The following is a 13,017-nucleotide window of genomic DNA, read 5'->3' as shown; positions in this document are numbered from 1 at the left end:
CAGACACAAAGTGGCTGCAGTAGAGTGCAGTGAATGCCAACAGTCAGTGCACACAAAATATAAAAGCTAAGCATTCAGAAGGCCATAAGTGTGTACTTTCAGAATTATGGCCTAAATTTTCACATGTGATAGATCGCTGGGGCCGATATCTTGCAAGTGTGCTTTTTCTCCCTTAAAATATGAGGTCAACTGGTGATGTTTCCTTGTAAGACTCAGCTTAGCACAGCATTCTTACAGTAACCAATCAGGAGGTGTGGGAAAGAAGCCATGTGACTGCCTCTCATATCCCCCTCTAGAGAGATGCATCTAATCTCTCTCTCGTGTACTTAGAATTCTTCCAGGGCAAATCGCTGAGACCAGCTGCCACTGCTGTCTTGTGTTTTAGATCTCGTACAAAGCAGAAAGCTTTAAGCTGTTTGCCTCTGTCACTCTTCTATTGTGCTTTCACCTCAGTTCTTCAGCATTTGCCCTTGTAAAATCTGTCCTGCTGTAAAATGTTTGAACTTTTGACCACTCATCCCAGATGCCTATGTGACTGGCAAATGATACTAAGTACATCCACCCTGGAGGGTCTCAATGTAAGCCCTAAGCTGCAATAAATGCAGAAATTTTTGTGTTATATTTATGTCTGTCAGTTACCTTTGACAATCTGACTCTTCCATTCTGTCCACATCTTACATGTGTCTTCTTGCACAGAATATAGCAAAAGATTTTAATCATGTTATAGCTGTTACAGAAACCAAGCCAATAGGTTTCCAAGGGAAACAGTATTTGTGAGCTGAAGTAGTTTAAATGGTTAAATGATAAAATTGTAGAACTAGTACTGGGTTGCAGTTATTTTGATATAATATATCTTACTGTGAGACATTGGAGATTGCCTGAATCAAAAGTAAATGTCTAAGAATATGTGTTACAATTAACAGGAAAGTAAGGAAGAAAACCCAGAAGTGAACACAAAGAAAGTTCTACAAGGTGATGGCCCTCTCCATGTTAACATGTGGCAGCAAGAACTGGGCAGTAAACAGTCACACAAGAGGAAATTTTGAACAATGCTGAGAAGAGATTTCTAAGATCTGTGGCAGGTTGTCAAGTAATGTTTTATGGAAGGTGCTGGAAATCATCAATATAAATCCAGAAAATCAGTAAAACACCTTAAAATGGAAAGTATATATTGAATGAAAAGACACTAACAGAATTCCAAAGACTGCTGTAGTACAAGCCAGTATGGTGCTGGAATGACCAGATAGGAGGACAATTTACCTTTGACAGAGCAGCCCTGTAGACAGAAATCTTGAAAGTTATGGTGAAACTGAACAGTGTAAAGACCTGGATGGAATACCAACAATGTGGAACGGGCAGATTGCTACTCACCGCATACAGGTGGCGTTAAGTTGCAGACAGGCACAACAAAGAAGACTGCTAAAATATAAAGCTTTCAGACAAAGACCTTTTTCAAAACTAGAAAACACACACAATAGATGTTACTGGATGGGACAATACATAAAATAACGGAAAGGCAGCCACTCGCCTATAGCAGGTCAATGCATGGAGAAAATAGCATTCACACTAGCTTTCAAGCAGTAACTCTTTTTCCAAGCAAAAGCTCATGTGCAAGCCCGCACACACACACACACACACACACACACACACACACACACACACACACACACACTTGGCCACTGCAGGACTCATTATTGATACTTGGTCGTCAAAAGCAATTGCCTGAGCTAACTGTAGTAGGAGGGGGGAGGGGGAGGGGAGGACAGGGAATAAGTAAGGACTCAAGGAAAGAGGCAGGTATTTTGCACAGATGACACAGGTGGCCAAAGAACAAGATGAAAAAATCAAAAATAGATATAGGAAGAGGTAGATGATGGGAATACTGAGCCTATTGGGGAAGCGAGGGTGGAGGAAGAGAAATGTAAAAGAGGGAGAAAAAGGTGGGAGAGAGAAAGGAGAGATGCAAAACAGAGAGAGGAGAGAGAGAGAGAGAGAGAGAGAGAGAGAGAGAGAGAGAGAGAGAGTGTGCCTGCATGGTGTGATGAGGGGGAGGGGGGGGGGGGAGGAAGACAGGTGGGAGAAGGTAGTGCATAATGATGTAGATAGAGCAGGAGTGGTGTGAATGGAAGAGAGAAGGGAAGAGTTAAAGTGAGGCAGTGGGAACAGGTTAGTGGAGATTTAGGCCGTGGGGATTTCGAGAGTGCAGGATGTGTTGGAACATGTCAATGTAGTTCAAAAAAACAGAAATTAACGTGATAGTATGGCCCTCCACAAATACTATAATTTACTAATTTATCTGAATCAAATGGAAAATTCAGTTGAGAAGCCTGTTAACTTATAAGAAGACAAAATGGTTGGTTGGTATGTACCTTCAGGAGGGTGGAATTCTGAGCTCTTGTTATTAGAAAAAGCTGTATCTAGCTTTCATAACATGTATCTTTGTTCCTCAAGGAGAAAAGAAAAACAGGTTAAGGACTGTTGGAAAGGATGTGGAAGTCACTTAGCCCCCAGGTTTAAAGAGACCCACATTTGTGAGGCACAAGGAGACAAAGCTGAAAATGAAGGTGTCAGAGAGAGTAGGAAACCAAAAATAGTATGTTGGTAGCCACTGACAGCTTCAGAACAGGGCTGATAGGAGGGCATAACAGAAAGTAAAGGATGATTGAAGAGGAAAATAATTTAAAAATGAAATTAATAGTGTGTAATAGTGTGATTAACAGCTAGAAGAAAAGAGAAAATGAGGTAGAGAGAGAGAGAGAGAGAGAGAGAGAGAGAGAGAGAGAGAGAGAGAGAGCGGGGGGTGGGGGGGTGTATTGTATTTGGAATGTGATTTCTACAGAAAACAAGTAGTGTGTTGTAATTTTTGTTCTTTCATTTACAAATAATTATCTTGGAAACATTATCATATTCTTACAAATTTCAGTGCAGATAGTTCGTAGTACTTGAATTGCAGTGTGATATGTGTTTTCACTGTTACCCTTTTGTGCTTTATTTCATGCATTTTCATGCATATGAGTCATGGTCTGGTGGTGACCATTTGAAATGTTGTCAAGTAATTATGTAATAAATTCATATAGTAAACAAACTTTCAAGAAATGTTGCTAAGGCCACTTTTCAGAAACATAGAAAAAACAATTTTATGTATATTTACTAGAAATGACAGTTTTATCACCGACATTAAAACTGCACAAATCAACAAACACTACTTATATATTCAGTACATAACTTTTTAAAAATTCTTTTTATGTGGTTAAGTAAACTGACACAAAGTCCCACTTGCAGTGGTTTCAACTTTTGAAATTCTATATACAGATCACTAGAGTCCAGTATTTTGGTGCTAAATGATCTAGGCAGTCAGGTTCAAAATCCATCCATTAACTTCTCCATGTTGTGTATGTCAATCCAGCTACTATTTATTCATGTTCATATCCATTGTTTAACAAAAATTCTTCACAATTAAACAACATTCTGTGAAATTACATTTCCTGTCATACAGGTCAGAAAAAAGTTTCCAACTATACATTCTTCTGTCATTTCTCATCTTTCCATTAGTGAGATTATTATCAACAAAAAGGGGGAACTTGATTAATCACATAAGTTTGAAATTAATTTTTCTTTAATAACATAAGATTCATATATTATACATCTGGGGATGTGCATGTGAACTGTGATGACCATTAAGCTGTCAATGGAGATGAATCAATGCACACATTTTGTAGGCTGCTATGTGAGATAGCCTGCAACACATCAAGCTCTGCAACCCGATCTCAACTGCTGGGATTGTATGACTCTCTACTAACCACTGTAATGAACTAAAACTTATTTTAACTAATTCAGTGACAATAACAGTCAAGAGCCAAAAGAGCTCACCATCTTGTTCTTGGGTAATTCATCCATCTCCTTTGTGATATCAGAATTGTACATATATCTTTCCACTCAACCTGTGTTTCACAATTTGTGCAAATATTTAGTTATAAGAGGTAAGTATGCTAATGGAATGTGCTGGTGGAATGTAAATAATTTAGGAGTAAAAATGTCCAAGTGTGTGACACACACACACACACACACACACACACACACACACAGGTAGGGCTAACTGTGCCAGGGCTGCAGTCCTGCAGCTGGACTTGTGTGGGGTGGAGTGCTTGAAGGGAGAAAGGTGGTCGGGAGCTGGCGGGAGGGTTAGAGAAACGGGACGAAGAGGCAGCAGGTGCACGGGGTAGGAATGTGACACAGTCAATGGCATGGTGAGTTCGTGCAGCACACATTGCCGATGACATGGAGAACTCACAGGCTGAGCTACCTGTGAATGTAATCATGTTGCCTGCTGCAATTTCTGCTCAGTATTTTATGTGGCCGTGACCACAAACCATTTGTCCATGAGGACAACTGCCATACTGTGGCAAAGAACAGAGGATCACCCAGTGGAGGAACACATTGCTGAGCACAATATGCCAGATTTCAGTGACTGCTTTACACTAGGAGCTGTTCCATAGAAATGAGTGAAATCATCTAATACAGACTGTGTTAAGTATTGGAGTGTCTCTTTCTCTAGACATATCAGTATATTTTATTTCAAGTTGACACATTGCTCTTTCTCTCACAGTAGAAAATTGCTTTCTTGTTAGTTTAGCTCTCACATCAGCTTCACACCATTTTTCCGCTGAGTGTAAATTATTAGGAATTCCATCACACATTTTTTGAGCTTTGAAGTACAACTTATACTTGGTGACCTAGCTTCTTATGCCATTCTTGTTTTTCTCCTTCTGCTAGTAGCGATTGCATTTGTGATTTAATTGTTAATTGTTGCTTCATGCTGTCTATTTCTTGCTTTTGGTCCTTCAAAAAGTATTTTATCTGTATAAATTTGAACAGACTGTGTACTAAACACAACTGTACAATCTTTTTTCAGTGATATTCACAGGCATCGCATTTCTACTCAGTTCAGGAACGTCCTTGAAAATGCAGTTTCAATCAACAAAGTTTCCCGTTGCACCTAGCTTCAAAGATCCACCTTTTTTGGCAACTTCCACAACATCTTTTACATTTGTTAACTTGTCTATTTCATTATGCAAATGTTCTGTACATACACTGCCAACAATGATGACCATTTTTTCTTTCTCATCAGCTTCTTCTGAAAACCTCTTGTGTTGCAGTTACACATAATAAATGAAGTATCTGCTTTCATGTTCTGTTCAGTGATATCTTCTTTCTTGATGTTTTGAGTGATGTCTTCTTTCTTGTTTTCTTCCGTGGCTGGATTTTCATTTGTGTCTTTTTTTATGGTTTGTGCTTTTGCAGTGAGGATGCAGCTTGAAAGGTCTTGTTTTTGGTTCTTGAATTGTACTTTTGTTTTTAAAGTAGTGCTCCCCTTTTCTGTGATTATTTTTGTTGTATATAGAACAGTGTTCTTTCTCATTAGACTTTTTGTAAATACCTCCATGTCCACCAAATTTGTTACAGATTAAATTCTCCTTTTATTTTTGTTAAAATGAACATCAGAGGTAATACTATCTTCTTGGTTATTACTCTTCAATCATTCCTCTTCTTTTATGAGCAGCTTAGCAAGTAGGATTTCCATAGTCTTCTCATCACTAAGGATGAATCCTATACCAGAGAATTTTTTTTTTAATTGGTCTGGTGAAATGGACAGTATCTTGGGTATGAGAATAGTATCTGGTAACTTTTCTGACTAGAGACGATATGATTCAAATGCTATATTCTATAGAGCTCTTCTATTTGCAGTCATGTCTCTAGTTTTATCATTTTTGAAATTCTAAAGTTCTTGACGCATCTGCTATGTTCTTTGAGAAGCATTCCTTTTCTATATTATTTTATCATATATAGCCCTGTAAGCTTCAGAACAAAACACATGTGACTTTCAGTTTGTATCAGTTGCCCTCATTATATAATATTTTGTCTTGCTGCCATTCTGTTTTTCTTTTCTGCTTTTCTTGTGTCATGTTTTTCAAGTGATTCAGTTTCATCCCCAACACCACACACATCTTGCGTAGTAAACAACATTCCGATTTTGATGTCCTACTGGGCGAAATTACTGCTGTTCTTGAGCACTGGAGTATAGTGCAATTCTTCATTTTCCCGAGACTTTTTAAGTGCTTTGCTCTTTGCCTTCTTTTCAATGTTTTTTGTTTTTCCTTATGATGTTTCTTTGTTGATTTCAAGAAATTTTTAATTATTCAGGACACTGATTATTTTATATTTTATCTATTTTTTAAGGCAGCTCTGGACCCATAATCTGTCACATTTTTTTCTGCTGTATTCACTTTATTTGAATATTATAAAACACACCGATTGAGCGATACGACTTTTGTCATCATCTTTGTACTTACAGACCATTCTGCTGTTCATGTTGGTGGCCAACCTTTGAAAACATACAGCAAACATTGTGTTTTATCCAACATTCCAACAACCAGAAACAGTATTGACTTACTGCAGCTGGCATACTTATGACAGTTGATTTGTGACATAAACTCTCTGAATGGTTTCCTTCTGTAAAGACTAATTCACTGATCCCATTCTTCTTCACCTGATGCAGGGATCAGTTAAAAAAAATACTCTCTCACTTTTCAGAATGATAAAAACTTGCCTTACACCGCTAAGAAGAAATAGTTATTATTTTATTACATATACAATTTACACATCATTTTTCTTCTCCAGAATACATTTCACTCTCTCCCTGTTAAAGTTCTTTTCATATCAACTCTTAAGGAAGCCCTGGTCTTTTGTCACCTAGAAGTGATTCTCTCCCCACTTCATTTGGAGCATACTTTGTCACTGGTATTTGCTACTCTCTCAGAAAAGTCTGTCATATCTCATAGATGCTCTGTCATCAGTATATCCAGATTACCAAGATTACGTGGCATATCTAGCATCATGGTGCTGCGAACCCATAATGATGATAATGATATAGAAACTCTCACCTGTAAGCTGTCCATATGCAACACCAAGAGTACACCAATGTTATTGCCAATGTCATGTCAGTCTAACGAGCACAGTTACTTTGCCATCAGTTTTCTCTTAAGAAGGTGATGTTAAGAATTGTTGTTATCCTAAATGTCAGTGTATTACCCGCTAGTTTTGTCTCACTCACAAATAAATGTAGCAAAAATGGCTTAATGTCTAAATAATCTGCACCATTCTAAATTGACAATACAAGTAACCATATAATTCAAAGTGTTCATGTGCAACAATATCTGTTTCCTAACAATCTGTTTGATGTATGTATTTTTGAAGTGTGACTTGAATTTTTCATGAAGTTGCTATATGGTCACCTTTTTCTGAGTCCATGCTCTCACTTTCATTTAATGTGTACCACCACTTACTAACAACTGTAAAAAAAATTTAATATGAACTCATTTTCAGAAGGTGTACAGAACAGAGCACAATGACTATATACAAAGAGAAAAAAAAGGTGACACTTTGAAAGGAGGCTCTTTCCCAAAATTGGAATAAATTAAATAAAACTTCGCTATTGCATGTAATGAGTTTCAGCATGGAAGGAATGTTGCTCTATTATATAGATTCAGTGCAAATCAGATGCTGCAGAATGTTACCTATTATTTCACTAACTAAAAAAATTGCACAACTGGTTGTATATAATATAATTTTTTTGTTGCAGATGATGAGGGCATTGCTGAATCTGGGATGTGACCAGTACAAATTCTGGAAAGACAATAATGGTGGTTGACAAAGTTATTGTGGGCTGCTGTGATTCATTTCCATGAAATATGGTGGAGCTTCTTACAACCTTTTACAGTTACAACGTGTTTTAGTGAATGAAACATATGGATTTTTATATTTTATAAGACTTTTAATGAAGCAGAGTTTTTGGTGACCACAGTGTCAGCATATTCATTGGTGCTATAAAGAGTCAATAAGAATCCGCCGTGTGTTAGAGGAACTGAACTTAATGTCTCCATGTGTGTGTCAAAAATACTCTCAGCAACGGTTTGCTACAGAATATCTTCCATGTAGGTGATATTATATATTTTGACAGATGACTTTTTAATATAATAGTTTTATGCTGTATTTTATATTTTAATGGCCTTATTGTAAGGAAAAGTTTCTGCAAAAAGGTATTTTAAGATTTGTTTCTTATATGTCACACTTGTGGCTGTCATAATTTTGCAGTATTGATTTGGAAAGAAAATCAGTCCTGTGCTTGCAGGTTTTGTGCCAGATACATTCCTTATTTCCTTATGTTATTTAACTGTAGTATAAAGAAAAATGCTGTATACATGTGGGAGAATGTTATGTAGAATCTCATTTTCTATGGAAATTAATCCCTGTTCATAATGGTGAACTGATTGATAATTCTCATTTCATGTTGTTGTTATCTTTAAAATAGAAGCCCAGTATTATTTCTATTATTACAATAGTCCTCAAGTAGTAAATAATATACAGATAAACACTATGAACAGATTAGTGTGGCAGCTTTGATTAAAAATGTACAAGAGTAGAAATAACAGGGAAATACTTTGTCTTTCATTGGTGAGTGCCTATGATCCGGAGCTGGCTTATGCTGGAGGAAACCCACATCTGATGTCAAGTGTATTTGCATTATTCATTTTCTGATCTTGTTTCCTTTCTGACTAAATCACTACATTCATAGCACAAAACGATAAGCAATAAATCAACAGATTTGTCAGTATAATTTTGTGCCATTTATAGCTTTTTATATGAAAAAACTAATTTTATTGCAAAGTTCAGTTAATGAATAATGAGAAGTGACTGAGGAGAGGCATGTGAATGTTGTGAAGTTAAGAGAGATAAACAGATATTATTTAGTGGCCTTCAGCAGTACGTTAGGGTTGACAACATTTAATAAGGCAGCTATTTGTACATCGTACAATCACAAATTAAGTATTGGGTTACAGAGCAGCAAATGAAAATAGTGCCATGAGCTGCACTCAAGTATAAGATGCTGTTGACTGATGAATCTCTGATGTACTTTCCTTGGTCTCGGTGCACTATGGTAGAAGCTATCTTCATTTAGGCGTGGAATCATAATGTTGAGCATCTACCATGGAACACCTTACTTATTTTAATGTTGGACAGCATATTATTTTTGTATAATAAATTTGACCTATAAGCCTGACTTTTCTATTGTCATGCTGGAAAGATACAGGGAATGTAATTTGGAAAGAAAGAGTTCCTTGTGTCTTTTTTAAGGATGTTTGACAACATTGTGTGCATGCTTTTGTTGTGTAAGTGCTGTTTATTGGCTTCCTGTCTCTTTTCATGTTGTGATAATTCTTGTTGTCTCTATCATTAACATACAGGCCTATTTATAAATAATGATATAAATTGCTCCAAATGATAATTTTATTTTTTGGCATTTTCTTTAGTCTCATTTCTTCACTCATGTGGAATCTGATGAACACGTGATTTTTTATAAAATAAAGAAACCAGACTGTACATGCAAATTGTTTACATTCTGAAATTTTGAACTTTATTTTTAGCATTTATGTTTCACTTATATAAAATATGTCCACTTAGTAATATTGAATATGTAATATGTTTTGAATGAAAGAAAGTTGTGTCAGCTTGACAACTACTAATACTGGAACAAAAAAAGCATGGAGTTAACACACACATGAAATAATAATAATAATAAAAACAGGCACTGATTTCCAGCTTTATGGCAATTAAGACAGTTTCTTCATCAAAAGAAAATGACAAATAAGAAATAAGGAAAGGGAACTATAGATACAGATGCAGAAGCAAGGAGGAAGCCACACCAAAATATAGATCGGGACACATCTGAAATATAGGAAAGTCTGCTACTTTGAATTTATTTTTTTTGAACTACTTTATAATTATTGTGGTTATTTCTGTGACTCACAAATTATGTGTAAATTTAATTAAGTCAGTAAAGTGCAATTATTCATAGATAAGTAAAATGAAGCAGTTACCAACAATTTTTGTAAGTGACCAAATATAAGCCACTGGGAAATGAACAAAAGATAGACAGCAAATATTTGCGTTTCTGTTTGGAATATTAGCAAATGGTATAAAGAAGATAATCAACTCATTTGGTCGTGAAGTATTGTTAGTATAAGAGTAACGTGTTATCAGTGATACTGTAAGAAAAATCTCTGATGCTAGTTCAGCCGGATGAGTTCTAAAACGTATCTCAGAATATTAACAGTGCCTTACAATTATATTTCTTAAATTACTCTCAGACAGGATTGTTGGCCAATATTCACATGCAGTAGATGAAATTCTTAGTAATTGCCAATAAAAATGTAAAGCAGAAAAAACATAGCATTGCTTTTGGGACCTCTATCTTTCTTTCTCAGAGAAGAAAGAGGAATTTGTGTGGGATGATTAAAAAGGATGGGCATGTCACTAAGCTCACAGATCCTGAAGGTGAATGGAGACAAAGGTGAAGGAGAAGGTGTCAGAGAGTGTGTAAGGTCAAGTGCAGTACGTTGGTAAAAACTGTGGCAGCTTCAGTTAGAGATAATAGGAGACAGAGTGAGAAGATAAAAAGGTTAAAAAAACAATCTAGTAAGTAATGAAATTCAAGTGTTGGGGCCAGGATGTGTTGGAGACAAAGTTCATATCACAGATGTTTAGGAGAGCTACTACTGGATGGGAGGATGCAGACGGCACATGTAGCTAGTGTAGTGGGCAGTGGTCTCTTGAGTCTTGCTGTGAAGCATGCACTGCAATTAGGTACTGAGTTTCATCAATGTGGACAGTCAGTATGGGCACATTCATGAGCTCAACCAGTTTAGTGGTGGTCATTCTTATATAAAAAGCCATGTATTGAGCACATTAATTAGTAAACAATGTGCATTTCATCACACATTGCTCTTTCACTAAAATTTAAGATTTACCAGTGTTGAAGTGAATGGTACGTCTATGTCTACATGGATACTCTGGAAATCACATTTAAGTGCTGGCAGAGGGTTCATTGAACCACTTTCACAATAATTCTCTATTATACCAACCTTGTACAGTGCACGGAAAAAACGACCACCTATATCTTTCCATGTGAGCTCCAATTTCCCTTACTTTACTATGATGATCATTTCTCCCTATGTAGATCGGTGTCAACAAAATATTTTCGCATTCAGAGGAGAAAGTTGTTGATTGAAATTTCATGAGAAGATTCCACCACAGCAAAAACGCCTTTGTTAAAATTATGTCCACCCCAAATCCTGTATCATTTCAGTGACACTCTCTCCCCTATTTTGCAGTAATACAAAACGTGCTGCCCTTCTTTGAACTTTCTCAATGTACTCCGTCAATCTGATGTGATAATGATTCCACACTGTGCAGCAGTATTCTAAAAGAGGATGGACAAGTGTAGTGTAAGCCGTCTCTTTAATAGATCTGTTACATTTTCTAAGTGTCCTATCAATAAAACGCCATCTTTGGTTAGCCTCCCCCACAATATTTTGTGTGTGTTCCTTCCAACTTAAGTTGTTCGTAATTATAATTGCTAGATATTTATTTGCATTTGCAGCCTTTAGATTTGACTGATTTGTCATGTAATTGAAGTTTAATGGATTTCTTTTACCATCATGTGGATGATCTCTCACTTTTTGTTATTTAGGGTCAATTGCCAATTTTTGCAGCATACAGTTATCTTTTCTAAATCATTTTGCTATTTTTTTTGATCTTCTGATGACTTTGCCAGTCAATAAACGACAGCATCATCTGCAAACAACCTTAGACGGCTCCTCAGATTGTCTTCTAAATCGTTTATTTAGAAAAGGACAAAAAAATCACAAAACCATTCACATAACTGAGATGATATTCCATAAGCACACAATTTCAGTACAAGCCACTTGTGTGGTACAGTGTCAAAAGCCTTATGGAAATCTATAAATGTGGAATCAATTTGAAATATCTTGTCAATAGCACTCAACTTATGTGAGTAAAGAGCTAGTTGCATTTCACAACACCGATGTTTTCCAAATCCATGTTGACTGTGTGTCAATAGGCCATTTTCTTTGAGGTAATTCATAATGTTCGAACACAATGTATGTTCCAAAATCCTGCTGCATATTGATATGGTCCTGTAATTTAATGGATTACTCCTACTACCTTTCTTGAATATTGGTGTGACCTGTGCAACTTTCCAATCTTTGGGTACAGATCTTTCATAGAGCAAACGGTTGTTTATGATTGTTAAGTATGGAATTATTGTATCAGCTTACTCTAAAAGGAACCTAACTCACATACAGTCTGTACCAGAAGACTTGCTTTTGGTAAGTGATTTAAGTTGCTTCACTACTCCGAGGATATCTATTTCCACGTTACTAATGATGGCAGCTGTTCTTGTTTTGAATTCTAGAATATTTACTTTGTCTTGTTTGGTGAAGGAATTTTGGAAGGCTGTGTTTAGTAACTCTGCTTTGGCAGTACTATCATCAATAGTATTTCCAATGCTATCATGCAGAGAAGGCATTGATTGTGTCTTGCCACTAGCATACTTCACATATGACCAGAGTCTCTTTGGATTTTGTGCCAGGTCTTGAAACAAAAATTAGCTGTGGAAACTATTATAAGCAACGTGCATTGAAGTTATGATAAATTTCGAGCTTCTGTAAAGGATCGCCAATCTTAGAGATTTTGAGTCCATTTAAATTTGGTATGTTTTTTTCGTTGTTTCTCCAACAATGTAGAGATTTTTGTGCCCTTTTAAATTTGGTATGTTTTTTCGTTGTTTCTCCAACAGTGTTGTGGCCCGTTTTGTGTACCAAGGAGGACCAGCTCCGTTGTTTGTTAATTTATTTGGTATAAATCTCACAGTTGCTGCTGATACTATTTCTTTGAATTCAAGCCACATCTGGTCTATACTTACATTGTTATCTTGAAAGGCATGGAGATTGTCTCTCAGGAAAGCATCAAGTGAATTTTTATCTACTTTTTCATTTATTTTTGGAGAATTTGGGAATTACAATATTCAATCTCACTACGGCAGCCCTTTGTTCACTAATCCCTGTATCTGTTTTGATGCTTGTTATTTGCTCAGGATTA

At 36.3% G+C, this 13,017-nt stretch overlaps 1 protein-coding gene across 3 annotated transcripts in view; it reads left to right on the top strand.

Annotated features, from left to right (window-relative positions):
* The window catches only part of LOC126475006 (tyrosine-protein phosphatase 10D), a 338,696-nt gene extending 329,250 nt beyond the window's left edge, over positions 1 to 9,446 (top strand). For all 3 annotated transcript variants that reach the window (XM_050102546.1, XM_050102547.1, XM_050102545.1), the window contains one exon: positions 7,640 to 9,446. Coding sequence is in view for 1 of the 3 variants with exons in the window: in XM_050102547.1 (XP_049958504.1) it covers positions 7,640 to 7,671 (32 nt within the window). In the remaining 2 variants the exon portion in view is untranslated. The remainder of the gene's footprint in view (positions 1 to 7,639) is intronic.
* The last annotated feature ends 3,571 nt before the right edge of the window (positions 9,447 to 13,017 follow it).

This window comes from Schistocerca serialis, chromosome 4 (genome assembly GCF_023864345.2).
Source record: "Schistocerca serialis cubense isolate TAMUIC-IGC-003099 chromosome 4, iqSchSeri2.2, whole genome shotgun sequence".
Lineage (NCBI taxonomy): Eukaryota > Metazoa > Arthropoda > Insecta > Orthoptera > Acrididae > Schistocerca > Schistocerca serialis.
The sequence above is the reverse complement of the archived record's forward strand: the minus strand, read 5'-3'. Positions and strand labels throughout refer to the sequence as shown.